This window comes from Chenopodium album, chromosome 26 (assembly GCF_948465745.1).
Source record: "Chenopodium album chromosome 26, dcCheAlbu1.1, whole genome shotgun sequence".
NCBI lineage: Eukaryota > Viridiplantae > Streptophyta > Magnoliopsida > Caryophyllales > Amaranthaceae > Chenopodium > Chenopodium album.
The window spans coordinates 3,460,925-3,488,913 of NC_137859.1; the positions used below are offsets into that span (position 1 = coordinate 3,460,925).

Below are 27,989 nucleotides of genomic sequence, written 5' to 3' on the forward strand. Positions count from 1 at the left end.
TCTTATATGATTAAGTTCTCCATTTTGCTTGCTTTATTTATTTAGGTAAATGTATTTCTCTTTCTTTAACTTTGAAAATAGTTTCACACATGTTACACGCACAATAGTTTTTTCTCTATACTTTTCCACCCTTCTATAATCATAGAGCGAGTAAAAAGGAAGTCACTTGGATAAAAATTCTTATCAACTACTACTAAGTGATTCATATTCAAAGTTGAACAATAATTTTTTCAAAAAAAAAAGTTGAATAATAATAATAATTCATTAGAAAATACAGTTAAAAAAAGCTAATATTAGTGTTTTTAAATAAATAATAAAAAAAAAAAAAACACCTAAAAATTAGTGGAGTTCAACTAAGGAACAAAATTGTGGTATTCAAGTGGGGAGCAAATAAATCATCAGTGTCCTACTTTTAGATTTGTGGTAGATAGTAGATTTAGCAAAATTCGTGTAACATGTTTCCCAAGACTTTTTTTTTTTTTTTTTTTTTTTTTTTTTTTTTTTTTTTTTTGCAAGAAGTATTTAAGAAAGTCCCAGATCCAACTTCATAATTGAGCTGTACCTTTGTTAGTTTTCAAGTAACGATAAATTACCAACTCCCAGAATTCTTTGGCCATAAAAAAAACAGTTTTCATTGAGCTGAAAGCAACTAGCAAGCAACCTTTCCTTCAACCCTGTATTGCATAATGAAAGTGATGGGATCCCAAACTGCTTATTCTGCCAAGATGTTTGGAGTCGATTCTCATCACATCGTAAATGAGCAAAAAACATGTCTATCGTTGCCAAAGACTGTAAAACTTGCAAAGAAATTTGCAGCAATTGAAAGAATTAGCATGATGCAATATTGTGTCAAACTTCCTCAACTAAGCTTATCTCCAACTGGGAAAGTGTTCCACTGCCACTCATTGTTACAGTCAGAGGTTAGTTCTCTCTTATTCAATATTTACTGTTTTCCTTCTTGTTGTAGATTATTCTAGTACACTTGTGACTGAAATAGTTTGTAATTTTTTTGCTCTTTTACAAAGTGTATCATTAAGGTTAATTGGTTAAGTAGCACCTTACTGTAGTATGTTTTTCGGATACTTTCAGACTAGTTAGTTGTTACGCTATAGGTTGATGGACTGATAAAAACATTAGGACATAGAAGAAAGCCTCAAGTTAGCTATACCATGGAACAACTATGTCTGTTGTAAACAAAAAGAGCAATATTACCCTGTTACAAATTCTGAGGGTATACAATCTGTTGTGTAAACAGAATTTCTGCCAGGACCAAATGCTGATGTTTGATGATAGATGGTGTTTTATGAGCCAATGTGATTTCGTCTTTGAACAGATGCAATCTGTCCGAAGTACTTTAGATGATAGACTGATGTGTACATTTTTTATTCTATGAACTCTGTAGTACTTTAGGTGATAGACTGATGTGTACATTTTTTTATTTTATGAAAGAAAAAGCACAGTTTTTTTGAGAGATGGAACTTAAATCTAGATCTTTTATAAACTCGGTTTTGTAGGTTGGAGTAGGAGCTGAAACAACAGAGCTCTACAAGTCAGTTTGTGTGAAATTTCAGCTGGAGAAAGAGTGCCAATTTGGTGATCAAATTCTTATAGTAGGCGATGACCCAATTCTGGGGTCATGGAACCCATTAGAGGCCATACCATTGAACTGGTCAGAAGGCCACATCTGGAGTCTGTTTTTGGTAAGAGTCTTTAGGAATTGGAATTAGACATGCTAATTTGCAACCAAAAAATTGAGATTGATTTTCTTTTACTCCTCCCGTTTTTGTTAGGAATTGCCGGTTGGGAAGTCTATCCAGTACAAAGTCTTGCATAAGAACAGCATGGGTGAAATCATGTGGCAACCTGGTCCAGACAGGAGTTTGCAGGCATGGGAGACCAAGAATGTTATAACTGTGACTGAAGAATGGGATAATGCAGAAGCACACAAGATAAGTGAAGAGCAACAAGCTATTGAAGAAAATGAACTAGTGCCTGACACATTGGCGGAACCATCTCTTCCAGATTCAGACAGACAGGCACCGAGAAAAGAAGTGGCAGTGGGAAAAGGTTTTGAAAGACAGGCAAAGGCAGATAAAAATTCAGCTGAACTAGGAGACGAAGGAAATTTGGTTCCCCTTGATGAAGGTCCAGTCCTAGTGCCAGGCTTGACTCAGCAAGTATCATCTTCTAAAGAAGAAAATGCTTAGAAAAACTAAAAGTTAGTTTTCACAGAGAATTCACCTGGAAACAAGAATAAAGCAGATTGCAGATGTACCATTTTTTATTTAGAAGTATGAATACTAGAAGCGATAAAATTTCCCTTTGTTATGATGGGAAACAAGCCATATTTGATAACTTTTACTATGTTGCAGTGTGCAGATGGATCCTAGACTCCTAATTGCAAATATTCTCTAAATTTCAACAACTAACAGTTCTGCAAACTGATTTTAGCATTCCTCTCTTCAATCATATAGGCCTGAAAAAAACTAGTAATTGACAATACAAACCTTAATAGTGCTAAAAACACTCCTCCAAAAGCAGAAAGTGTTTTAGACGAGCGAGAAAATGTCAGAAAACCAATAATGTCAGTACTTGATCATAGCAGACACCATTAGCTTTAACAGATGCATTTAGTATCCCAAAATTGAGGGAGAAACTAATAAAGCAAGTAACAGTACAATGTATACATCAAAGTAACAGAGAAGCAATGCTTTATCCTCGTCACAAGAAAATGAGGGAAAATCATGCTGGTCCTAGAAAGCTTACACAAGTTAAAACTCCTAATTTCTCTGAGATCTATGGTAATCTTCATCACGTCTGGCTCGGCGCTGATCACCATCATCCCTGTCTCTATGACGTTGAGGGGAAGAATCCCTAGTATAGGATGACCGCTTCTCCCTATCCCTATCTCTATCCCTATCCCTGTCTTTCTCATTTCGGGTGTCCCTCACAGAAGGTTGTGTATCACTCCTCCTTGACCCTTTTTCTCCCCTTCTGTCATAATCATCTCTAGATTTTGATTCAGATTCATACCTCGATCTTTCAAGTGATAGCTTGTCTCGATCATCTTTGTATTCTGATCGCTTGCCTCTGTCTCTTGTGTCAAAACCATCTTCAACTTTCTTGTCAGCAATTTCCTTTCCTCCAGAACTTCTTCCGCCATAAACATCAGGTTTTTTCCGCTCTGGACCATGACTAGGTGGAGCATCCCGTGATCTTTTATTATCCTTTGAACGATTGTCATATTTGTCATTCACCCACTTTGACTTCTTATCCTCCTCAGGACCCCATCCAGTGTCTGCAGCTCTCTATGGAAATGTGTGCAATTAAAATAAATAAATACCAGTTGCCAGTAAAGATAAGAAGATAAGGTATGCAGCAAATTAATTGGCAGTTGAAACTGGATAAGGACACATAGGGAATGAAGGGAAAATACCACATATAGCATACTCTAAAGTTGATGAAATCATTCTAGTTGATTAAATTCTCTACGGTATATGGTATGCACCTTTTTTCTACATTCAAAATGATGAACTATGCCCTGAACTTCCAGGTAATGAAAGTCCTCTACTTACTCTTCAGTCTCCTATTCCACTCCTTTAGGCATACCCACTAATTTGTACACCACCACTAGAAGGCGTCTAAAGTTCTCTTTGATGAATCCACCCCCTACTTCAATTTCACCAAGAGATCCATTGGAATTAGCAACCTTTCCAATTTCCCTTCAATGGTGGAAAATAGGATTGTCAAGCTCAAGGGATATTTTAAATGGTAAGAAAGGGGTTCATTTTACCAAAATTTAACTAAATTCACAAGTCAAAATATTTAAAAAGGCAAAGACCCACCAATAAACAGAGAGCCCCAAATAAACAATAAGCTGCGGAGTAAAAACAGTAGGATTCATCAGTGCAACTTCTGAGATGTTCCAGGAAATTTTCTTTAAGAAACAGAGGAAACACATGAAGTAAAAAATTGTATGATACCTTGAAAAGACTAATTGATGAGTTCATTAACGAAATTACAGAAGGATGTCTCAAATGGATGATGAGGGTTCCTGTTTTATCTATAAAGCCAGCCAGTAAAATCATGCAATATTTCAAAGACAAATACAAACAGCCAGATTGAAGATAAAACGACAAACATACTTGCTCATCGTGAGAAAATTTGCATGAATCTCCATATCTACAATCGCCTTTTTGGAAGGCACGACAAACACCCCGTTCTCCCCTAGGATAGGATGATTTGTCATTTTCCCACTTTGACCTTTTATCTTCTTCGTGACCCCATCCAGTGTCTGCAGCTCTCTATGGAAAAATGTGCAATTAGAAAAAAATAATAACAATTGCCCTTAAAGCTAGAGAGATAATGCAACAAATGAGTCGATTGCTAATAATTAAATAGTGACACATAGGAAGTTAGGAGCCAAAAGACCACCAACAACATAGTCTAAAATGATTGAGCTTACTTCTACTCAATCACTTAAAGCATTTATGTTTCTGAAACCATGTATTTGATAGACAACCTATTTTCTAATTTCAAAGCAATGCCTTGGTGAATTGATATAAACTCTGTCTATGCCCTGATCTTCCATTAACACAGCTTTCAATTAGTAAGTTTCTTCTCTTAACACTTTATTCTCCTATCCTACCCCTTTTTAGGGATTACTCACTAGTCACTCACTGTTAGTAGTAACTAGTATGTTCATGACCACCAGAAGGCCTCAAGAATAATCTTTGACAGAGTCCTCACCCTCAATTAGTTCAATTTCCTTTTAGTGGTTCTGGTAGCAAATAAGATCGTTGAATTCCAGGGATACGGATAAATATAGGAAAGAGATTCGATTAACCAAACTTTAAGCTAATCATATGCAACAGCAAGCTATACAGTAGGACTATCTCCCAAACACACACGTGCTAGTTAGTTATCCTACAAATACACAATATAACAATGAAATTAAAACTTATTGCAGCAGCTCAGCAAGTCAACAATGAATTTCACAGGCACAAATAACCAGACAGATAAATGATCAATCTGTTTACAGCATAACCAACAGAAATGAACTTATAAAACTTGGTAAACAATCATACTTGCTCGTCATGAGAGAACTTGCACGCATCGCCATATTTACACTCGCCTTTCTGGAAAGCACGACAAACTCCTCGTTCTTCCCTCTTCTGCCTCTCCGTCTCCTCATCATCCTCTTCTTTTTTCTTATACTTAGCAACATGATCAACTCTAATAGTTCTGCCACCAATTTGAGCACCATTCAAATTATCTGCAGACCAAAATAACAAAATTAAATGCTTCAACTAATTCAAACCTTACATTCACCTCACTCGAATTCGAAACACGAAAATGACAACACAAAAAATCTCACCTACAGCTAGTGTTGTACTTCTTTGATCCTCATATGCAACAAATGCAAAACCTTTCGATTTTCCAGTAGCTTTATCTCGTACAAGATTAACATCTACAATTTCTCCATATCTTCACCAAATTCAATTGAAGAAAAAAAAAATCAAAATTAACAAAATCAAATGTATAGCAACACAAATCAATTAAACTAACAAAAATGTATTAAAATTCAAAAAAATGAAATAAAAATCGTACTGAGCAAAGACGGCGAGAAGATCGCCTTCGGTGAGATCGTAAGGAATGCCGCCGACGAAAACGTAAGCAGAATCTTTGTACTTGGCGTGCCATGAAGCTTCATCTGAAATCCCTAAATCAGCTTCTTTAGCATTTATACTTTGAATTCTCTTCACTAATGTTAATGGATTCATCTTGCAATTGATTCTCAGAGCTGAGAATTACAAGAGAAGTGAAGAGTAATCGAGAGTTGAGAAATTCTAGGGTTTTCAATTTGGGGGAATTTTAAAACCCCAAATCCCGCGATGTTTGTTAATATTTCATCTACTGACTACTTATATGTTTATTATGGCCATGTTTGGTAATTGGCTTTTTGGTTAACTTTTGGCTTTTGGCTTTTTTAGGTGGTCAAACAACCAAAAAATGTGTTTGGTAATTGGCTTTTTAGTCAGCAAAAAAGCTAGCTTTTAAGCCAAAATGAAAAAGCTGAAAAAGCTGCTTTGAGTAGCTTTTTTGTTGGCTTTTGGTTTGTTGGCCCACAAATTATCTAATAAACAGCCAACAACCAACAATTAATTTACCAAACACTTTTATAAACAGCCAATTTCAAAAGCCATTGTAAACAGCCAAACATTCCAGCTGGTCAAACAAGCCAAGTGAACCAGCCAATAGCCAATCGCCAACAGCCATTTGCCAAACAAGGCCTATACTCCATACTCCATAACACAATCTGTGTATTGGGGGGCAGTATAAATAGTTTAATACTACATCCATTTCATATTATTTGCGTTGATTTGAAGAAAAAGTGTGAGTAAAAAAAATTTAATTTATGCAAATAATACGAAATGGAGGTAGTATCAACCAAATTTGATGTCTAGTCGAGTTGATTCTCGACCTAACAATGTTATTGTTTACAAGATATTTTTTGATCAACTTTTTAGTTGGAGGTTAATTAAAAAAAACCACATCAATTCAACTCAAGAAAATTTAAGAGTGTAATTTCATAAAGTTGGCTTGTTCATTTAAGCTCATTCGACAAGAACATATCCTTAGCTAGTAGCCAACTACTACAACCCCTAGTAGTATTGTGCTAAATAAAAGGTTGGTGTTTGTTGTGTTTATTCAATGGCAAGCTCGAGTAGCTTAAATTAGACCAAGTCAATGATTGGCATGTTACAAAGTGATATTATAAATTTAATTTACAATTGAGCTCAATTCAAGCTTACAATTGTTCAACCAGTATCACCAATCCAAAGGACTACAATCTATTGGCATGTTACAAAGTGATACAAGTATTATAAATTTAGACTATAATAGTAATATTGTTCATTAAATTTTTAGAAATATAAGAAGAATATCATTTACATAATTTACACACTAATAACAAGCTATAGACATTATACACAATTTCAACTTGCAGATATGCAAAATACATCTGCAGCATGCAGGAGTGGGAAAACATAAGATGGGAATTAAGTGGCTATTATTGATGCAAGATAGAACTGATAAGCTTATAATAAACAAGTTTTCGGCGAATCAAGCTTAAGACTAATTACGCATCTGTATATAGTCATTATAACGCTGTGGACGTTCATCTTCATCTTGGTTATGGTAGGCATAACCTCCATGGCTAGATATGTCAAGACCAGCAACTTCTTCATGAACAGATATCCTTAATAGTCTCAGTTTATGCAAGATGTAGAACAGCGGACCCATAGTCACACTAACCCAGCCAACAATCACTAAAAGCTCGGTTACTTGAGACCCGAACAAACCCCAACCCCCACCCAACAGGAGGCCATGAGAACGAGAGATGCCACCAACGCCCGAGTCATAAACCTGGATTAAGAACTCTTCCTTGGCAAACAAGCCTGTAAAGATCAAACCCCAGGCTCCACACCCGCCATGCAATTGAGCTGCCTCTAACGGGTCATCGAAATGCAGTTTCATTGCCAACATGTTAAGGCCAATTAAGACCCAGGCTGCCACAAACCCACAAATAACAGCAGCCCAAGGTTCAACCACTGAGCAACCGGATGTTATAGCAACAAACCCACCAAGGACGCCATTGCAAACATCCAGTGCATCCCAATGACCTATCAACAGACGTCTTCCAAACAGGGTAACTATTCCGGACATTGAACCTGCCAATGTGGTGGTAACAGCAGTCCGCCCTATGGCGGTCCAATTACCTTGGTCGGTTGTAGTTGGGTATGCTACTAGGATCTCACCAAAAGAGCCTGGGTTGAACCCAAACCAACCAAACCACAGCAAAAATGTACCTAGAACCACTAGAGTTGCATTGTGACCTCTTATAGAAACAGGCTTTCCAAATGCATCAAACCGACCAACCCGTGGTCCTTCAATAATAGAGCCCCAAAGTCCAGCAATACCACCAACCAAGTGAACCACACCACTTCCAGCAAAGTCTATGGCCCCTGAACCAAGAAATAGATTAGCAGAACTAGGGCTAAGCCAACCACTGGAAGACCAAACCCAATGAGCTGCAATAGGGTACACAAATCCAGAAAGAAAGAAAGAGAAAATGAGATAAGCACCAAACTGGGTTCTCTCAGCTATTGAGCCACTGGTGATTCCAGCAACTGCAATGGCAAAAGACCATTGGTAGAGGAAGAAACTATAGTCATATTCACCATCAGGCACACCTTCGAGGGCAAAGAAATGTGTACCGATGAAAGGGTTGGATCCAGGGCCAGTTCCAAAGGCGAAAGCAAAACCAAAGAGGTAGTATGAGAGGCTGCCAACAACAGCATCAACAACATTGGTGAGCATTATGTTCAGGGCGTTCTTAGCACGGACTGAACCTGCACATAGCATAGCAAATCCGAGCTGCATTACAAAAACAAGGTAGGCTGAGAAGAGGAGATATATGGCGTTTATTGAGCTTGTGACACTCTGTTCCCATGATACTGCCATCGCAGCTTTGATAGGTGGCACAAAGAAGTGATTGGTGATTAAAGAATTTCAAGATATGGAACTATAAATGGAATTTTGAATTAGAAGAGACGGAAATGATGAGGTTACAGATGGATTATATTTTTGGGGTTACGGTGATCAACAAGTGGAATGGTGGCTGTGGGACTTATGTAAGATTGATAGGAGAGTGTGAGAATGACAGTTAAATATCAGCAACTTGACCACTAGCTTTAGTGTGAGTTGTTAAAGGAAGTAAATCCAAAGCTAAAATTTGGGGCCACTTCCAAAATCATTGGAGCCCCAAACATAGAAGTCTTATCCAAACCTGGTACAATTAGTACTATAAGACCAATTTGGGTATGAAACTACAACCTCCAGGAAAATCAGATAAGATTAGCCCTCATAATTTCTCTAACATCATCAAACCATTCATATATCAGAACTCGAAATCACCAAACTCACTGCAGCCTAATTTCTTTATACAACTAATTCTTTGCAGGGAGTTAGGGATAACTCAAGTGGTTAGAGCTTCCCTCCCGATTCCAGGAGATCATGGGATCGATTCTCATCCCCGCCCTTGTGGCTCTCTAAACACCAAAAAAAAATGCTTTGCATATTTCACATCTATAGATGATAGACAAACATATAAGACAGACTCTAAATCACAAATAAAAATAACAACCTGCATATCTTGGGGCGATTTTAGTGGCTTACCCAAAAAAGGGGGGGGGGGGGGGGGGGGGGGGAAGAGAAGCTCTTTAATCAACCCCGTCAGATTACTTCATCAGCTATAAGTGACCAACACTTTTAATATCATTTTCATATTTACAATACTACAGTAAAACTGAACCACATGACACTAAGGGACCAAATGGGCTGAATAAATTTGATGAGATCCCAGCAAAACAAATTTTCATGATCTCCAGTGCCTTATAAACTGCATACGGAGCCAATAGGAAATCAAACAAAAGAAGATGATTTTGGAATATGATAATTACAGAACATCAAATACATTTTCATAATCTTCAGCAGGACATTACAGTTGCAGAACGTAATATGAAAATTACAGACAATGGAATAAGGTCTATTAGGGACATACCTTAGTAGCTTGAAATCTCAATCTTATATATATTGAAATCACAACAGATGCTCCATTGCCTCTGAACTCAGCAGCATGCCTCTCCCAGAGACAAGAAGACTGTTTCAATATGATGTTATATATATTTACAAAATATTAATATTCTTCAATGCTCTTTTCCTACTAAGCTCTTAGCAAAGGTTGCATAAAAGTACATTTGATCCGTAGTGTATAAATATATTCACAAAGTGTAACTTAGAAGAAACAATGGTTCTATTGATAGCTGCTGAGGCTACCACCAGAAGTTCGACTAGTAAGAGACGGTCTCATTGTGACAATAGTTGATTCATCAGCTCCAGCTTTAATGGCTGCTTTCCCAGCTTCTAAAAATCGATGCACTGCATCCTCTGCATATTGATTGGCTTCATTCACAGTCATATTTTTGCCAATATCCGGGTAAGTGTTAAGAACATGGTCACCATTAAGTTGTGAAGCAAGTTGTATTAATTCCATCTGAAATTCTGAAAGTTTTGCATCTTCTCTGGCTCCAAATGGCCTTAGTGATCTCTTAACCTCCGGCAGTTTCTCTGTTTTAGGGATCCACACATACTTGCAAGTTAGAAAGTTATCAATAGATACTCAATAGTCAAAACAAAACATGAGACAGCACCAGCTACAAAATCTTAGGTTTCTGAAAGGCTCATCATCAAATTCTGTTGTGAATGAATGGCACAGCTTATCAAGCACCACGTAACAAGAGTACAGAGGCTTGAACTCTATAGTTATATGAAATTTACAGAAGCCCACAACAATAGTTATATGAATGATTGGGACAACTTGAACTCTATAGTTATTAGTATATTTTTTTAACATTTATGTTTTGATTAGGAGGAAAGTAAAAGGATTCTAACTAACCTGGACAATCTTCACGTGGAGTGTCACGCAGATAAAAGTACTTTTCAAAGCTTCCAGCCCAGGCATCTCGTTTAGTAAGAAAATCCGATTTTAAGTTGAAAAGTCTCTTCACAGTAGCGGGAATGGAGGAATGTTCGAATTCAGATGTTGGAGTAGGTCCATCAGGCTTTCGGATCACTGCAGCAACCCATAATGAACAAATTATTCCTCCATTTTTGGACATTATGGAGAATAAGTTAAAATATATAATTAATTTATCAAGACAGTTTCACGCTTCACTATATAAAAAAGCTGCCGTGCCCATAATTAGGGGCAGGCCATTATGTACCATAACATATGCCAAACAACCCTGTTTAAAATGCCAAATTCACAAAGAACCTAATTTGGATTCAAACATTACTACAAAAACTCAAGCTAAGATAATGTAATCCTTACATACCAAAAGTCCAAAAGTAGCTACTATGTGAAGAAGAAAGACATATTGCAAATGCTTCTCACAGTGAAAAATGCAAGCATCCAAAAACAAGCAACGACAACTATCATTTCAAGAATTACTCTGCACAATTTATTTTTATTGTTCTGTTCCCATCTAATCCAAATCCCATGAATTTTTTAGGGCACTCCACTTGCAAAATACAATACACAATCATAATAAAAATCACCAGTAAATACCAATTACCAAAGCTGCTGGGTATTATCAACACCAAATTGTCATGACTTTAGCAAGAAGCCAAAACTTTGTCACAAGCTAACTTTCAAACTACATTGTGGGGGTCCAAGTCAAATGCTAAGTTGGCAACATAAAAGACAAGACATTCGAGTGAATAAAGAGTCCATTTTGAAATTAAACTCTTTTGGATAAAAAGGCAAGTAAGTACACAAACAGACTAAGACTAAGAACTAGGTAGAATTTTGTACAGCACAAAAAAAAAAAACATGGCATGCTGTCATGTACAAGCAAGACTCTACTGCACTACACACTCCACTAATCCAGCAAAGCTTCCATCCCGACTTCCTAGAATCACAAGGTAGCATAGCATAAAAACCCTTACATTACATAGGAATGGCGTGAAACAACTACACTCACTACTATATAGCCTGAACCATAGGGAAAGAGTTGCTATCTAAACACACAACAGTCAGTACTTGACACCCAATCTACTCTAATAGTGCAAGATTTGGATCAGGTCTTAATGAAACACATTAACTACAAATGCTGCCATCGTTAATCAACAGTTCGCAGTTTATGTTGAACTTATTTTAGAAAGATATACACTCTAATGAAAAACAAACAACCCCTACCCCCACAAAGTTTGTCCGAATTCGTTAGTTAGCAAGTGCAACTTCAACCCTATTATCTTCACCAACTCTAAAATAAACAGTTATCTTCACTCCAGCATGCTAATATAGTAATATATCAGTTGGTTACACTGTCACAATTTTGCTCATAAACTCACTTGTTAACATTAGTACGGAGTACAAAAGAACATAAAAAGTGATAAAATCAAAAGGTGAAGAGTGTCGGCAAAATCATAAACACCTACTCCGCGGTACAAGTGATAAAGGATTGAGATCATACATCTGTCATATACTTACACTTAAGTTGTACTGTAACATGATAGAATGTTAAAGTCCATTTTTAACATGTACCTCTCAATCTATCAAACTTGACATTGAAGTATAACTGGAGAATCTAGTGGCCAACAAATTTACTAACATAATCACAGTAAAAATAAGAATAAACCTCAATAAGTCACAAAACAACATAAAAATACAAAAACTGGTCAGATAACAAAATCCACCAAAAAAGCAAAATAGAACAAGAATACTCACCAGTACCCTTATCAATCCAAGGGGAAATTAACAAAGTCGGAACCCGAACTCCCAACCGATCAAACCGAAAATAAAACGGTTCGGGCCCAATGATCCCATCAGGACTAGGAACCCCAGAAACAGGGGTAGGAACATGATCATAAAACCCACCATGTTCATCATATGTTATCAACAAAGCCATTTCTTTCCACTGTGGGCTAGCCCTCAGTGTCTCATACACCTCCTTCACAAACTTCTGTCCTTCCGCCACGTCATGCGACGGGTGATCATCATTAGCAGGAAATATATTCTTATCAAAATACCTTTGTTCAATCACCACATAATTAGGCAACATACCAAATTTTGCATGCAATTTAAACTTTAAATTATAACTATGAAACTTAGTTATATGCTTAATCTTCCTCAAACTCTTGAAAAACATAGTAGCAGGGATATTTTGGTAATAAATCCCAAAACTAAGCCCATTTTCATCAAGTGAATCAAAGATTGTTTTTTGAGGAAACCCATGAATTAAATCTTTCCTTACATTACTTGACGCACCATGTGAAGTAGCTGAGTGAACATAAAACCGATTCGGCTGAGTTGACGCAGGAACCGATGCGAACCACCGGTCCAACACCGCGAACTCGTTGGCTAACTCAGTGTAAACCGGAACTAACTCAGGTTTAAACCCACTCATAACATTTTTTGGCATGTGGGTTGACATGGAATTGGCTTGTTGAGCAAACCCATTCATGGGTGCCGGGTCAGTCACTTGGGTCGACCCGAATATCTGTTCGGTTATAGCCTGGATTGAGTGACCCGGGTCCGAGTCAACAAAAACCGCATCATTCGATACGTGAATTTGGGGTGATTTTAGGTCAGTAGAATTCAACCGGTTGAACTCGTTCCCGGTTAACCCATCAATTTCGGGTCGGGTTGATTTGAGCCACCCGAGAATATGATCAAATGAACGGTTTTCCATGACTAAAATGACGATTGTTTTGATGGGTGATTGAATTTCTGGTTTTGGTTTGGGAAAAGGGAAGGAAGAAGAAAGAGGAGAGAGAAGAAGAAGGAGGAGAGAGAAAATGGGGAGGAGAGAGAAAGTCGGAGAAGACATGTTTTCCGGTGAACGGCGGAATATGCTGTGTTTTAGTGGAATAATGTCGAGAATAGTGGAATGAACATATTTTGGATGCTTTTTTTGGGAGAAAGATAAAGTAATTGGATACCTTTGACTAGTACTTGTATTATTTTGCAGATAATTTAACCATAAAGTTTAATACAAACACGCCACTGTTTTTGTTGGTATGACTTTTATATATGTAAATGTTGAGTGATTTTGACATTTTAAAGGCTGAATTTGAATGAGTGATGGATGTGTAACAAACGTTTTGTTTTTCTCTATCATTCAAAACGATGAGTTTTGTTGGTCGTTGTTTATAGGATGATAAAAAACGAGTCAATTACACTAACAATGTTTGGACGGCTAATAAAATTTTATAAACATTGTCATGAATTTGACTCGGATTAAACATTATGGAGTACTCCGTATTAGTTTATACTTGTATACTAGAACTAGAACTAGACCCTCTACTACACAGCCACACAGGTACACTAGATAGTGCACTAGAAACATTTTTGGACGGTTCAAAAATTCATTAAAAAAAGTTGTGACATGATCAATTGGAGCCAGTATTGAATTTGATTTTTTTAATTGAACTTAAAATGATAAATAGGTCAGGACATAATAAATGATGATATTTTAGAGATGACAGAAACAGACTATAACTTCTTTAATTAAAGTAATTGCCTGTTAGGCACTTAATACAGAAGAAATTACTCCAGAAACAATCCTAAATTAGAATTAATCACACCAGTCTTATAATGAAATCGTTCAGAGACCGACTAATACAAGACATCCATGAAGACTAAAACATATCACAAGAACATCTCCTGTCAACTAACTATTGGAATGAAAAACAACAGAGTTCATTCCTTACACCAATGGATGACTTAAGTTGCATATCCAAGGCTTCAATAATCAAAATAACTACTTGCATTAGAAAAGATTGAGAGAAATCTTTAGATTATTCTGCTTCCATTTGGGTAGCGCGTAGAAAGCTCGCTTTGTCATGCCAAACTTTTCATGGAATTCCACCTTCGACAAGTATGCCTAATAATCATGAAGACAGAACAGTGAAAACTATGAACAGCAAATGAATATGAAGGTCTGCACATATATTAACAAATTGTAAGTACTTTGTTCAAAATAGGACATTGTTAAACTAAAGAAAGTAAGTTTTGGATTCATGTCTTTATCTGATGTTAGTTCTAACATGGACTTCTAGATTTGCTGTTTTAAGTCTGAAAAACAATTCTTACAGACCTCCGAAACTTGACCATATGTAAAAATTTCAGTGACAATGTGAAGGTTACCTCACGCTTGGTCACATCTATGTCAGAAACTGGCTCATGAGAAGTCAGCATTAACCGCTCATAAGGATATATTAGCAAGCTAGAATCATCATCATCATCATCATCATTTTCAGCAACCAGTGAAAAATCGACAGTCTCAGTAGCACTGCCCGAGTCCAGTTTATGGAAATCTGCAACATGGATACAGCATACCCACAATGGCACAATGTGAGAAATTCATAATGAAGATACACTAATCAAATTTGATAACACCAGATAGCCAATCAGACAAACCCTTAATTCTCCTACAAATGGCTTGATGAATTAAAACATAATTGATATTCTGTCACAGCTACAGAATACTGCATTAATAAGTTATGGGAAAAAAAAATTTAGGATCTCCTGCTCACCAACAGTACTGCTGTGGTTGGCAGATTGTTCTGAAAAAAGTTTCTTGGCAATAACGTCTGGGCTGGAACCATTTGAAGAAGTTATGTATGATTTTGCAAAACTTGATGGAGACGCACTTCTTGGCACTCCATTAGAACTTACAGACTTGCTTCTTGAACCACTTCGGGAATATTCAGAGGAATATGCCCTACATGAGCTCCTCGGAGGTGTCTAGAAAAAGAAGACATTTTAGAGCATAGACCAATCGTTTGAGAGTAATAATTAAGATAACATAACTGTTTTTGGGCTGCATAAATGACAATGCCGGAAGGTTTTGGGACACTTACCTCCAACTTCTTTTCTCCCCTTAGTAGTGCGAGTTTTCTCTCAAATGAATTTCCATCCATCTGTAAGGGGGGACATAGTAAAATTGTCATATGCCACACAAATAAAAGTTCATTGTGTATATTCTTTTGGGAGACTACGAAAATTGCAGTAAACCACTATTAGTACATCAGCCTGGCACATTCTATATTAGCAAAATACAAGTATTTCATTTTCGTATCACTTGTGCTTCACGTGCAAGTTCAGTGAGATGACAACAAACTATTCCCTCAGTCCTTTTTGGTTTGCTCCATGGCCACTTATTTGTGAGAGCTTTAGGAGTCATATGGGGCAAATATAAGGGAAAGAGGGAGTAGTACATAAGGACAGATACAAAGGCATAGATTAATTCCTTACATGTGGTTTTGAAACATCCCAATCAAAAAAGCAAGTAAAGAATTCTGGTTCATTTCTCTCTGTAACAATGTACAATGGTGTTTCCAACGATAATCCTTGAGCTAAAATGTCCCTCTCCAGGTAATTCTGCATTATTTAGCGAAATACTTGAGAATAATATGTAAGACAAGAAGTATCAGTGAATTATACTGGTGCCATTATGCCATAGTACAGAAAGTGCAAACAACAAATATTATAAATAAAATAAAAATAATGTCCCCGTGAGCATCCAATGAACACGAGTGTAGATCCTACTAGGGAACAAGCAACAAATACAGCTGAATGTTCAACTTTAAAGGTTGAATCAGCAGAAATTAAGACCACATGAAATTATGATGCATAAATTTGCACAAGAGGTCAAAAAGAAGGTCAGTTCCATGAAAAGAGATTATGCAATAAACCAAGAACACTCAATAAGTATGTTTTAAGCATATTATAAACTCTAAAGGTTGAGAAACTCTAGAAGTATTTGATTATACATTGGTTAAATTCAGGAATAATCTAGTTGCAAGATGACTTCCCTGCTGTTATACTTGCTTTAGTCAATAACTCAATATGAATCAACCTCAATATCTTGGTCCTTTAAAGAAGCTACAGTGATAAATTACATGGGTTTCTACAACTGGCTATAAGCTTAGCTTAGTCTAGATTAGACCCGAAGTGAATGCAGATTATCAGGACAAATATATGAGCTAGAACCATGAAGTTATCCTGAACTCGATGGAAAAATGTATTGAGAGACAACATTGGCAAACATCACAAAGTGTAATTTTCTGATGCATCACGGAAAGAGTTTCACATAACAATACGGAAGAGCTGGAATTCTAGAATATATATTAATGGTATTACCATGCCACATTGTATTGCTTGTAGCTTTGATTTGACATTTGACTGGGAGCCTATCCAAACATATATTTCGATGTAACAGTCTAAAATGAAGACATCCTCAGTAGTTAAATCATCCTGCGTAAAGCTGAATATCTCTTTTACCTGGAATTATAGTGCAGTAATCAGTGACTTAAAAATTAAACAATTGACAGCAAAATTACTACATTTCATATCGTGGTCTGTTTTCCATTCAAGTAGACAGCTAGATTTCAGGTATGGTTCATCAAGACAAGATTTATCAAGTCTTAAGCACAAAAATGTCAGGCAAACTTTGAGTAGGCATAAAAATAATTTCCACCTTTTGTTTGATAAATGGAAGTCCCAGACTGGCAAACATGTTTTGCTTGGGGGAAACACTTTCTTCTAATCAAAAGTAAACATATCATTTAATAAACAGAATGTTAAAACTTAACCAAATTAGATAGTAGTTCCCACTATTTTGTACGAGAACATGATTACAAATATGTGCAACAGCTAGCTTAGCTGCAACCAGAGTACAAGTTTCCAGTTTGTGGAACTATATGTATAGCAGATGATAGCATAGGAATTGGCCTAGCTGCCACAATCCACTTGGATTTAGCCCTATGGCCTATACTGCTTCAATCGGTTAAACCCCCTTCCTCCCCCCCCCCCCCCCCCCCCCCACCCAAAACCTCATTTTCTAAAAATCACAAGTCATTGAAGGCATCATAAGGCTTGATAATGTAGGGTGGGGGTGGGCCAAGGCCTGAATGAGATGTTTCCGAGCACCAACTAGGCATCTCAGAAGGGCCAAGGCCCTCTAGAAACCTCAGGAATACCTTCGATGCAGAATCTTGCAAAATTGTTCTCTGGTAGCCAAATTTGAAGGCTATAATACACGAAATTGGATCATGATGAAAGTTTCGGAACCCAATGTCAAAAATTTCCGGATTGTAAGGGATGCATCTCGGGTTTGTATAGTGTTTTATGGAATATAAGTTCAATAGTTAGTCACATAAGGGCCCGTGGAAACCTTTAGTCAATGAAACAAGACGTACGCATAAACTGTTAGTTTGAAGGCAAAGTGGACGGTTACAACCACCCAAATGGCCTCAGGGTGTCGTGGGGTTACAAGGGAATCACCCCAGCTTGTTTCCTTTTCGGGTCCGAAATAGTCAATAATTGTCCAAAATTAAAGGCTATAATCTACGCTTTAGAATCAATTGTAAAAGTTTCGTGACCTAATATTGAAAAGTCTCGAGATGGTAAAACATGCATCTCAGAGTCATATAATGTTGTTTGGAACCATATACATCCATTAGTTGGTCACATAAAAGCCCGTGGTGACCTTTGGTTAATTAAGGAAGGTGCGTACGCAAACGACTAAAGTGACAGTTCAAAAGTGAAGTGGATGGTCTCAACCACCTAAATGGTCTTTTGGAGTGTCGCAAGGTCCATGGGAAGATCCCCGACTTGATTCCTTTTCATATCCGGAAAAGTAAAAAATTACCCAAAACTGAAGGCTATAATTCACGCTTTTGAACCCATTTTGAAGGTTTCAGAACTCGGTGTCGAAATATATCGGGATAGTAAAGGATGCATTTTGGGGTCATATAATATTGTTTGGAACCATAAATGACCACTAGTTGGTCACATAAAGGCTCGTGGCTACCTTGAATTGATTAAGGGAGGCGTGCACATAAATGGATAAATTGGCAGTTTAAAGGCAAAGCGGATGGTTCCAACCACCCAAATGGTCTTCAAGGGTGTCATGGGATCCATTTGAAGAGCCCTAACTTCTTAGCCTTTTGAGTCCGGAAAAATACAGAAGTTGTCTATACCTAAACTTATTGCCAATTCATCTCTATGGCAAAGGCCTAAAATTTTACATATAGTAATTGTATTTTTCAGTAACTTAAGCAGGAGGATATTTATTCTTTGGGGAAAGGATGGGGAAGGGGGGGTGGGGGGGTATATTTGTCATAGTGGTCAAGACCCCACGTAGACACGCACAAGGCACAACCAAAATCCATGTGGGCAATAAACTCCCTGTGCATCCCAGTTTTCACAGCTAAGGAGAGTGATTCACAAGAATATTCTGCCACAAAATTACTTAAACCATTTTGGCATATTGGGAGTTATGATTTTCTTGAGATTATTGGTTAACTCACTGGAGAGCCAGCAACAGGAAATCCTTCTAAAATGAATTGTTGCTTTCTCTAAATGGGAAGAAAGAATATCTATGGTACTAACTAGACAATAGAATATTTAAACAAGCAATGATTAGAGTACAAGTAGAAATATTCGGTCCATTCTTACGGGAAAAACAATGCTGACAGTAAGTTAAGGCAAGAGAAGAAATCCTATGAAAATAGATGCAGCCATACATTGACAACCATCTTGATAATAAGAGACGCACCTTGAAGTCATCTGCATGAAAAACAAATCAAGTCAAATGAGAATCATGAGCCACCATGAAGCAAACTAAAGTCAACTTTAACTGATAAGTCTGCACCATAACCAAGCAACTTGATCTTAAAAACATAAAAAGGAAATGGGCCAATGATTACCTTCAGAACAATTGCAAACAAACAAATGTGGATCTTCTATATGCTTTCTCATTTCCTTCTCCCTAGGATACTCTGATTTTCCACCAAGAGCCATCCAGAATTCATCAGGTTCACCCCCTTCTCTCAATGATTTAGGTTGCCAATCTGGCTGTGGTTGCAGAAATAAAATTATGTTAGTGAAATTTTACATGTAAAGTAAACTACTAATCTGAATCTTAAGAATCTGTCATCATATGATTGCAAAAGCCAAGGTTGTATTTCTACCATATATAACTCAACTTCTTTGCACCAAAGCATATTATATAGGTTGAATTTTTGAATATGATTAAGATGAATCACAAAGGAGAAGAAAAAAGAGGCTCTGGCATAAAGTAAATGCCACAACATGTTGTATATTCAACACATCTTCTATTCACAATTCCCATATTGAACTTGCACGCATATTTGAAGAAAAGAATAATAGTGTTCTAGTCAAAGAACTTTCAGGGGGACTCTTAATTTGGTACTAAATGAGAATTTACCTGGGACTACTTATAAAGGGAGAGAAAAAGTACCTCACTTGTCAGGTCCCATCTCCGTATTCATTTTCTAGTACAATTTTAATTGTAAGTTGACCATACCAACTATAGATATCTTCCCCTTACCCAGGCCAGCCTATCTGAGAGCTCTATATATGCAGCAATCCCTCTTTTACATACACGCCAATGCCATGTCATGTGTATAAATAAAGAGGGAGGGGGGGGGGGGGGGGGGGGAGGTGATCTACATCAAGGTCATGTCATAGTAAACCTAAAATTCTATACATTCCTAAAATAATTTAGAAAAGTTCACTCTCCCTGGAAAGTAATGGTAGTCAATTAGTCATAATAAGAAGTCATAGCTGCATTGACCACAAAATTATAAAAGGAGAGAGTAACAGTTGAAAAAATATATAATACTGAAAAGTGAAAACACACACAGAAAAGGAGAGAGAGAGAGAGAGAGAGAGAGAGAGAGAGAGAGAGAGAGACAGAGAGAGAGAAGACAGGAGATGCAGAGAATAGAGGCAGAAGTTGACAGCGTGCATACATTAAGCAGTTCCAACATCCTGTCAAGTAGGTCATGGTCTCTGCTTGAAGTTAAACTTCCAATCCAGGAGAAAACAGCTTCTTCAGTTTGCAAGATATAGCAATATGACGAATTCAAGGAACCTGAAACCTGGATATACATGAAAACAGATTAGAGATGGGCATCAGCTAAAGTACACAAGGTGCTCTTTACTTTAACTAGCAACCAATTTAAAAGATATGCACACAAAGCTTAAAAAACCCAAGATAAGTAAAACTATACATACCTTGATTTTCCAAGATACCCTTACTGTGTGTGACGGGAAAGTGCAATAATAAGATATACTGTTATAGAATGTCTAGAAAATTTATCATCTTTCCTAAAATAAAGAAGGTATTTGATTTACCAAGATACACTTACTCTGTATGATATATTAAAAAATAAGGTGTTTTAATATTAATTATGAGGCGTTGAGACAATGTGAGTCTGATATCTAATTCTGAGCATAGGGATCATTATAGTTGTTAGATGGAACTAACTAATTAAGAAACTTGTACTTGAAATATCGCTATATTCTTCAAGATAATATTTCAAGAATTAAAAGCGTATGCAAAAAGGTGCTAGATTGCAAATAAGGTTGATGGAAATGCTGACGACAATAAAAATCATCTCAAACTCTCAATAGAATGTAAAAAGGTTCTGATACCAAATATAAAGTCTTTGCACATAATTTGATTGTGAATGCTTAGTAATCACAAAAATTAAAAAAGCATTAGTTTTGAAACAGTTCATCACAAGTTGTAGCTAATGGGTACCCTCAAAGTAATGGGAGCAACTACAAATTACTACCACAGAAACTGTAAGAACTTCATGCACTCAAATTATCTTTTCTTACCATGATAACTTGAATGGCTTGCATATTCTCTGGACTAGATCCCTGAAGACGGAAAAGTGCCGTGCTTCCGGCATTATAAGTGTAGTCTTCAATGGCTTTCTCAGCAAATGAATTTCTGTACCTGGTGGACGTACCTCCCTGTTTAGAAACCAAAATAACAAAAGAATAAGGTCTTGTGGTTTGGGTGGAAGGAAAATTCAGCCATTAGAGTGCAAACCTTAAAAACTATCAGTCTTTGGGTAACCCAGAAAAACTGATCTGGTTCCTTTCCCTCAAAAATTTGTACCTGGAACCAAAATGTACAAGTCAAAAACAGACAATGAAACCAAAACAATCCAAATATAAGGGTGCATAAAGAGTTGACTTCTTAAGTTGTAGTAACAAGTTTCCATCAGTTTTGTGTCAAAAAAAAAAAAAAAGTTTCCATCAGTTCACTAACCAGGTTTCAAGTACCTCTAGCATCAGGTATATTATATAGTAGACAGAACTATCAGGAAGCAGGAGTAAATTTAATTATGTGACGATCCTAGGGGCTCACAAGTGAAAAGCTAAGCATTACAACAAAAAAGAAATGAAGCATGGAAGAGTACACAAGAAATCTCACCAAAACCGGAGTTCCTTTAGCGGAATCAGCCATGTCAATCATACGGGAGATAGCATCGACTCTATCTTCCTGCAACGGAAAACGAAGATGAATAGTCTCAGGAAATGGATCGTATATTAAGCAACTAGCACAGTAAATTTTATCTGAGAGACCCAAATATATTAAAGACAGATCCAACAAAGAATAAAAAGCTTCTGTAGAAAGACTAGATGCTCCATGTATATTGCCAGAATGGGAGTTATAAAGATGGACACTAGCAGTTGCATAATTAACAGCAATTCAGAAATTCCAGCCAACAAACTACTCGGTGCAGTACAGACTACAGAGGCATAGAGGGAGAATGAAATAATATAGGCTGCCCTCAAACTCAGCACTCTCTTATGGAGAAAACATCATTAGATAAATTATAATAAGCAAAATGTAAGTCAAGAAATTTGGTCTTTACCTTGACGCTTTCAAAGCCAAGCCAAGCATACAATATGCTTTCATCCCTTTGACTACTTGGATATGTGTACTTTATGATATAACAGTCCCCAGTGAAAAGCTTTATATGTCCTTCAGAAGGCACTATAGAAAGATGTTCACCATTTACCACCCAAACCTGATACATCAAGATGCTCAATATAAGAATACTTCTAAGAACAGAGCCATAATTATCACTAATATAGAACGACAATACTTCAAGCTTTCCCCTGCAATTTATTAATGGTTGGCAAAACTCTTCTGGAAGCTCCTTCACATTATAACCTTGTTGCTTGAATATTGCTGAGAAAAAAAAATAGAAAGCACATTGATCATCAACACGTATTGAAATGAGTTTATTTTATGAGTCAGTGCAATTACAATTACCTGCTACCTTCTCTTTGCCTTCTTCATAAAGTTTGAGGTTATCTGTTTGAGGCCAGCCAACAAAGTATGATTTAAATTTGGGTGTTTCTGCACCTTCTGTCAAGACAATTACAAGGCTCCTAGTTGACCTGCCTTGGGATCTGAGGAAATCCTGGAAATGATCAGAAAGACAATGACAGATATTCGGAAACAACAGGAATATTTGCAAACGCATTTAATGAACCGCTTTAATATTCTTATCCTCAAAAGACTAAACACTACAAAAATCTTCATAAGTTTTATATAAATAGAAAAATGCCGATTAAAGATTTTGAATTAGCGGAAATTTCGGTATGATCAAGAACAAAACTAATAGTTTGCCAGATTAAATGATTTAAGTAGTAATCAGAGCTCTGGATGTACATGCTAATAAAGGAGTGTAAAAGATACATGTAAAAGGCACTTTTTTGTTGGTCATAAATTGACGCAGAAAGGAAGATTTTCTTACTTCCGCTGCAGTGATCGATGTCTTACGTTCTGTGATTGAAGTACAACTTCCCATCCAAACAAATACCTCTGAATCACAGTCCAACATGAAGCACTTTTCTCTATCTAGCACTTCCCTTCTAAGTAAACCACAAGAATCTTCACATAGCTTACCCTGGATATTTATCCTGTTGGCACAAAAACATTGAGACACTTAATTAGTTAAAATACGGAACCAACTAGAGGATAAGGGATAACAAGGGATTTCAGATACGATATATAAGAGGAGACACACTGATCTTCAGGCAAACAACAAATACTTGGCAATTTTTTGCCGTATCAGATGATACTGTTCTCCAAAATCTATTACTGTAATAAATAAGAGTGCAACACCCTGAGATATAACATGAAAACCACATGGAATATATTGCTTATAAAAGTAGAACAGCTCACCAATATAACTTTACAAAAGGAGCATCATGTTGCTTCTTGAAAAATGAGGACGAGTCACGAGAAATAGGAGCATAACCCCCAAAAAAACTCCAAAATTCTCCTGCATCTGAATCACCGACAAACTTTCCATCCTCTGAAATATGGGGAAATATATATAAAAGTAAGATATAAACCAAATTAAAAAGATTACAGCTATCAAGCAACAATGAAGGAAATCAAAGCTAACCATCTAGGTTCAACGACATAAGTGATTTTTCATCAAAGTAGAAAAACAAGTCCAAGCACGGAAAGCTTAAATAAATCTTTGGCTATGATGAAATGAATATTAGCAAAAACTTAAATCATGAAGGGAAAACAATAGATTAAAAAATCACGACAGAGAAACAAAGCTAAATGAAATACCTATTGTAGCCACCTGACATTTTCCACCATGTTTTTCTTCCTTGATATACTTGATGACCTCCAAAGCCTTAGCTCTTTCTTGTATGCTAGAATTGTGACCACTAAAGAGATATATTTTCGATTCTGTGTCTAGGATAAAAACATCCTCATGGTTCAAAGATGACCGTGAAAATGGCACCTGCGTGTCACAAGTCACAATGTTTCACAATCAGCATCAATAATAAAGACACCAAAGTACCAAACACTGAAAAATCAGTAAATTTCAAACCCTTCTTCCCTATTCACCCAAACCAACATAAAGAACAGTTAATATCTTAACTTTAATACAATTCAATCCTATTGATGGAAAGGCTAAAGAATGCTAGCATTTCCTTCTTTAAAGAGGCAAGCCAACATAAGTTCTGATGATAATAAACCAAATGATGTTTAGCCAGTTCTGATGATAATAAACCAAATGATGTTTAGCCAGTTCTGATGATAATAAACCAAATGATGTTTTGCCAAACATAGAAGTGTGGTTCTTACTTCTTAATAATATTTGGATACCTTTGTGCTTGGATACTTATAGGATAAACAATTGAATACAAGAGTATGGCTCTTATTCTTAGTCATTATGGTAGGTTGATAAGGTCATTACTTGGTGACAGAAGCACAGGTAAAATCACAATGAATCTTACAAAAAGCAATATAAACGAATTTAGTGTTTTCAGTAGTGAAGTTTCAGTTAGGTCTTTGTGTAAGAGGTTTTTGGTTAGTATGCCCTGTATTAATGTAGGTTAGTTTAGGGACTGTTGTTCACTCAGCATTTCCCGGCTGATAATCACATTAGTCATAAACTGGCTTTTGTAGAAATGAGTTTTCTTTTTATGTTCTAAAATTATTTTGATAAAAAATTGAACACTGAACTTTAAAGGTGATTATTTGAAGGAACTATTCTCAGATTAAGGTTCAATTTTTTCTAAACAAATATTGTAGAAGGCTTTTAAAAGTCATACAAAATATATATTGAAGCTTCAACATGTCTTACCTCCTTGACAGAAATGGCATGTTCACCCTTGCATGCTAACAAGGTCATATGGTATGTGCCTCTACCTGACCTCTCTGGTCCTGACGTATATACTCCTTCGCAAGGAATAATACAAGGTTTGAAGTATGACAAAAATTTTGCTGACTCTTGACCTTGTTTTTCCCGGTATTGCACAGAGCAAGATCCTAAGGCCAGATCTAATTCAAGCGCTTTATCTGAGACCATCAGCGAATCCACCTTCATGAGAATAACAACTAGCTCAGTTTAGATAGCAGAAAACCATTGTTCCATAAAAGATCATTTAAGCTAGAACAACATTGGTTGTGCAAACAAATTAAGGCAATCTAGAAAATGGAAGAAAGGGCCTAAACCTCATTTGCATCCTTTCCAAACCAGTAATGTACATCATGTTCAAGCATTCCATCTTTCAGCAATGTTGTCTGCCTCAAAAAAAAAAAATCAAAAGTTACACAAATCAGTAATAACGTAACCTTAATCAGAACTCAAATTGCAACTAATAGAACCACAAGCAAAAAAATTTAATGCTTATAATGAACAAGCATGAGTGTAACCATAATTCTTGCTTATGGAATAATTTGAAAAGATAAGCAAAATAACACCCAACCCAGAGCAACTATATTTAAGATGAAGTCCCCGCAACCAATCAATACCAAGAACTTACATTTAAAATCAAATATGCACTCCCTGAAAAAAAATTGCCATGAGATGACTTCGGTACCGGAACCAGGTTGAGATTCTCAACACACCAAATCTCTAGACCGCTAAACACAGGTCAAGGAAATAAGAAACAAAATAGGAGTATTCAGAACAGCATAGGATATGCATGGTAGTGAACTAGTATAGAAAAAATAAATAGTATGGCCTCCATATTTTCTCTGAAATCACCTAGCCAATGTAGCCATATCTAAGCAGTAATGTGGCTTAAATCTTCAACGCATTAAGCACAAGGAGCTTAGCCTTAACATAGTTATTGAAGACATATAGATTGAAAGCACATGGGATGCATTAACTCAAAAAATTGAATACGCTTTAACATGACACCAAGGAAATTAGCATCTTGGTCAGATTAAGTGATTTTATATTAGAACCAGTGTTTCACAATTTCACGTTATTATCCCAAATCCAAGTTCCAAAATCAACTTCCCACACACCAGCCTATGAACAAAGAGGAGGGAATATCTATAATTTATAGAAGCAGTGAAGCACAATGTGAAATTAAAGAGCAGATCCACCAAATACTGAAATCTTCACCACTGTTTAAAAAAATGTACAGGTCATAATTGATGTGCAATTTTATTTCCAAGCACATGAAAGGATACACTTTTGTTCCAGCACCCTGAAAAGCAACATCTACATCTTTAGCAAAACGAGACATTGTATCTAGAGACCAAACTCTCTAACCATCATCAGCCCGATACTCAAATGCTGCACCACAGAAATAATCATCATTAACAGTGTGTTAACAAGCTCCATCATATTCCCACAAAAACTTAACAGTAAGCCCAAATTTGGTGCTCACTGTACAAGGTAACAAGTTTACATGATGAAGTTATGCTGAAACAAAAGGCACAGAAAATACTATCCTTGAGTATCATAAAGATTTGGAGCTCTCACATATTATCATGCACTGCAGCATGTTGCTTTCTTTCCATAAACCAACTAACATAGATATCACCATTCATCAACAAAATAATAATTTAATGAGGTGAAGGAAGAACAGGTCACGGTGCCTTTACCTTCCCTATCTTTCCAACTCTAAAATAAATTAGATTATTGAAAAGGATTAATAAACAAACTCTTTTTATTCTCTTACTTCCCTTCTCCTAATTTAACCCAATTATTACTACAAAAATATACCCTCCCTCTCCCTCCCCTGCTCCCCATCCCTTCTTTCTCTTGATCCCGTCATCCAGACATATAGTAAATAACTGTCGATTATTACAAAGATTGTCAATAGCCCGACTCTTTTCCTCTATACTAAACTCCATAATGGTGCATAAATGGTGTAATTTGAAGCAATAAATCAACTTAAATGGTAAAGTGCATGTATTCCACAGTGCAACTCTCAATCAAGCACTTAGGGGGAGAACAAGTAGACATTAAAAACCGTGTTTCTTCCCTGAACTTGACATTTTGAGTACATCTCACACCCACATTTCCTTGTGACGATAAAACCTATTATAATTTACATCATAATCATCAACATACATACCATATGATACCAGTAAGCAAATTACCACATTATAAAGCCCTAATCTCCCTACAATTGCTAATTAATACCATAGAAAGCAACAATGAACCAGTGAACCACATTGCATTACATTACACTTTTGCTGAAATCAAGTAAACCAAAAGGTACTCACCAAACTTATTGAATTCAACACAAATAATAAGCATCAGAATTCTCAAATAAATTATATGTTCCACTAATTAATCAAACAATTAAACCTAATTCCTGTGAAACTAAGATCATTCAACTCATAAATTATAACTGCAGGAGCAAATGTACTCAAAATCAAATTGAACATCAATGATTAACTTGCATAGTATGAAATGCAAAACACCAAAAAATAAAAAAAAAATAAATAAATAAAAATAAATTGTAACCATCAAACATAAAATTAACTTTGCATGCCCAATTAAAAACCCAGAACTTCAAAATAACCAACCAAAAAAATAAATTAATTAATTAAGCTAGTTGGTACTTAGTACTAACACTAGAAATACCTCGATTTGTTTACAAATTCTTCAAAAATGAGCTGATTTTTTGAGAAAATTGGCTTCTCAGAATGAAGGAGCAGAGAAAATAGTACAGAATTTATGAGAAAATTTTCCAGTTTTTTTAGGGGAAAAATATAGTGGAGTGTAGTCAAAGAAAAAAAAAA

At 36.3% G+C, this 27,989-nt stretch overlaps 5 protein-coding genes across 5 annotated transcripts; 1 reads left to right on the top strand and 4 right to left on the bottom strand.

The window, feature by feature from the left end:
- Positions 1-445: 445 nt before the first annotated feature.
- LOC145617778 (uncharacterized) lies at positions 446-2,378 on the top strand. The gene is made up of 3 exons (XM_081672529.1): positions 446-920; positions 1,515-1,700; positions 1,791-2,378. Exons 1-3 carry the CDS (start codon positions 687-689, stop codon positions 2,205-2,207), a joined length of 837 nt encoding a protein of 278 aa, XP_081528655.1. The 5' UTR covers positions 446-686; the 3' UTR covers positions 2,208-2,378.
- Positions 2,379-2,566: 188 nt separating this feature from the next.
- On the bottom strand, positions 2,567-5,912 carry LOC145617611 (uncharacterized). The gene is made up of 5 exons (XM_081672328.1): positions 5,611-5,912; positions 5,378-5,487; positions 5,088-5,275; positions 4,146-4,304; positions 2,567-3,308 (listed from the first exon to the last, which is right to left on the bottom strand). The coding sequence occupies exons 1-5, from the start codon at positions 5,781-5,783 to the stop codon at positions 2,781-2,783; spliced, it is 1,158 nt and encodes a 385-aa protein (XP_081528454.1). The 5' UTR covers positions 5,784-5,912; the 3' UTR covers positions 2,567-2,780.
- A 1,011-nt stretch (positions 5,913-6,923) lies between these two features.
- LOC145616301 (ammonium transporter 1 member 3-like) lies at positions 6,924-8,853 on the bottom strand. Its single transcript, XM_081671001.1, has one exon. The coding sequence runs from the start codon at positions 8,524-8,526 to the stop codon at positions 7,138-7,140; it is 1,389 nt and encodes a 462-aa protein (XP_081527127.1). The 5' UTR covers positions 8,527-8,853; the 3' UTR covers positions 6,924-7,137.
- Positions 8,854-9,486: 633 nt separating this feature from the next.
- LOC145616300 (non-specific phospholipase C1-like) lies at positions 9,487-13,604 on the bottom strand. The gene is made up of 3 exons (XM_081671000.1): positions 12,353-13,604; positions 10,520-10,696; positions 9,487-10,191 (listed from the first exon to the last, which is right to left on the bottom strand). The coding sequence occupies exons 1-3, from the start codon at positions 13,452-13,454 to the stop codon at positions 9,878-9,880; spliced, it is 1,593 nt and encodes a 530-aa protein (XP_081527126.1). The 5' UTR covers positions 13,455-13,604; the 3' UTR covers positions 9,487-9,877.
- Positions 13,605-14,153: 549 nt separating this feature from the next.
- Positions 14,154-27,970, bottom strand: LOC145618696 (villin-1-like). The gene is made up of 23 exons (XM_081673472.1): positions 27,832-27,970; positions 26,424-26,529; positions 25,766-25,865; positions 25,455-25,523; positions 25,084-25,320; positions 24,057-24,234; positions 23,655-23,787; positions 23,224-23,389; positions 22,737-22,887; positions 22,567-22,652; positions 22,333-22,488; positions 21,888-21,956; positions 21,501-21,569; positions 21,284-21,421; positions 20,410-20,538; positions 19,342-19,489; positions 19,191-19,201; positions 16,772-16,912; positions 15,884-16,009; positions 15,490-15,549; positions 15,163-15,373; positions 14,774-14,943; positions 14,154-14,510 (listed from the first exon to the last, which is right to left on the bottom strand). Exons 2-23 carry the CDS (start codon positions 26,477-26,479, stop codon positions 14,397-14,399), a joined length of 2,718 nt encoding a protein of 905 aa, XP_081529598.1. The 5' UTR covers positions 26,480-26,529; positions 27,832-27,970; the 3' UTR covers positions 14,154-14,396.
- Between the last annotated feature and the right edge of the window lie 19 nt (positions 27,971-27,989).

What these genes read in the sequence shown, in the direction of transcription:
- LOC145617611 (XM_081672328.1), bottom strand. Translation starts at nt 5,783, where the DNA reads ATGAATCCATTAACATTAGTGAAGAGAATTCAAAGTATAAATGCTAAA. An exon ending in CTTCTCGCCGTCTTTGCTCA is followed by an intron (nt 5,488 to 5,610) that starts GTACGATTTTTA and finishes AATTTGGTGAAG; the next exon opens with ATATGGAGAAATTGTAGATG. An exon ending in AGTTCTCTCATGACGAGCAA is followed by an intron (nt 4,305 to 5,087) that starts GTATGATTGTTT and finishes ATTTTTCCATAG; the next exon opens with AGAGCTGCAGACACTGGATG.
- LOC145618696 (XM_081673472.1), bottom strand. Translation starts at nt 26,479, where the DNA reads ATGTCTCGTTTTGCTAAAGATGTAGATGTTGCTTTTCAGGGTGCTGGA. An exon ending in AGGCAAAGAGAAGGTAGCAG is followed by an intron (nt 22,653 to 22,736) that starts GTAATTGTAATT and finishes TTTTTTTCTCAG; the next exon opens with CAATATTCAAGCAACAAGGT. An exon ending in CTAAAGGAACTCCGGTTTTG is followed by an intron (nt 21,570 to 21,887) that starts GTGAGATTTCTT and finishes TTTTGGTTCCAG; the next exon opens with GTACAAATTTTTGAGGGAAA.
- LOC145616301 (XM_081671001.1), bottom strand. Translation starts at nt 8,526, where the DNA reads ATGGCAGTATCATGGGAACAGAGTGTCACAAGCTCAATAAACGCCATA.
- LOC145617778 (XM_081672529.1), top strand. Translation starts at nt 687, where the DNA reads ATGAAAGTGATGGGATCCCAAACTGCTTATTCTGCCAAGATGTTTGGA. An exon ending in ACTCATTGTTACAGTCAGAG is followed by an intron (nt 921 to 1,514) that starts GTTAGTTCTCTC and finishes TCGGTTTTGTAG; the next exon opens with GTTGGAGTAGGAGCTGAAAC. An exon ending in ACATCTGGAGTCTGTTTTTG is followed by an intron (nt 1,701 to 1,790) that starts GTAAGAGTCTTT and finishes CGTTTTTGTTAG; the next exon opens with GAATTGCCGGTTGGGAAGTC.
- LOC145616300 (XM_081671000.1), bottom strand. Translation starts at nt 13,454, where the DNA reads ATGTCTTCTCCGACTTTCTCTCTCCTCCCCATTTTCTCTCTCCTCCTT. An exon ending in TTGGATTGATAAGGGTACTG is followed by an intron (nt 10,697 to 12,352) that starts GTGAGTATTCTT and finishes GGGTTGCTGCAG; the next exon opens with TGATCCGAAAGCCTGATGGA. An exon ending in TCCACGTGAAGATTGTCCAG is followed by an intron (nt 10,192 to 10,519) that starts GTTAGTTAGAAT and finishes TCCCTAAAACAG; the next exon opens with AGAAACTGCCGGAGGTTAAG.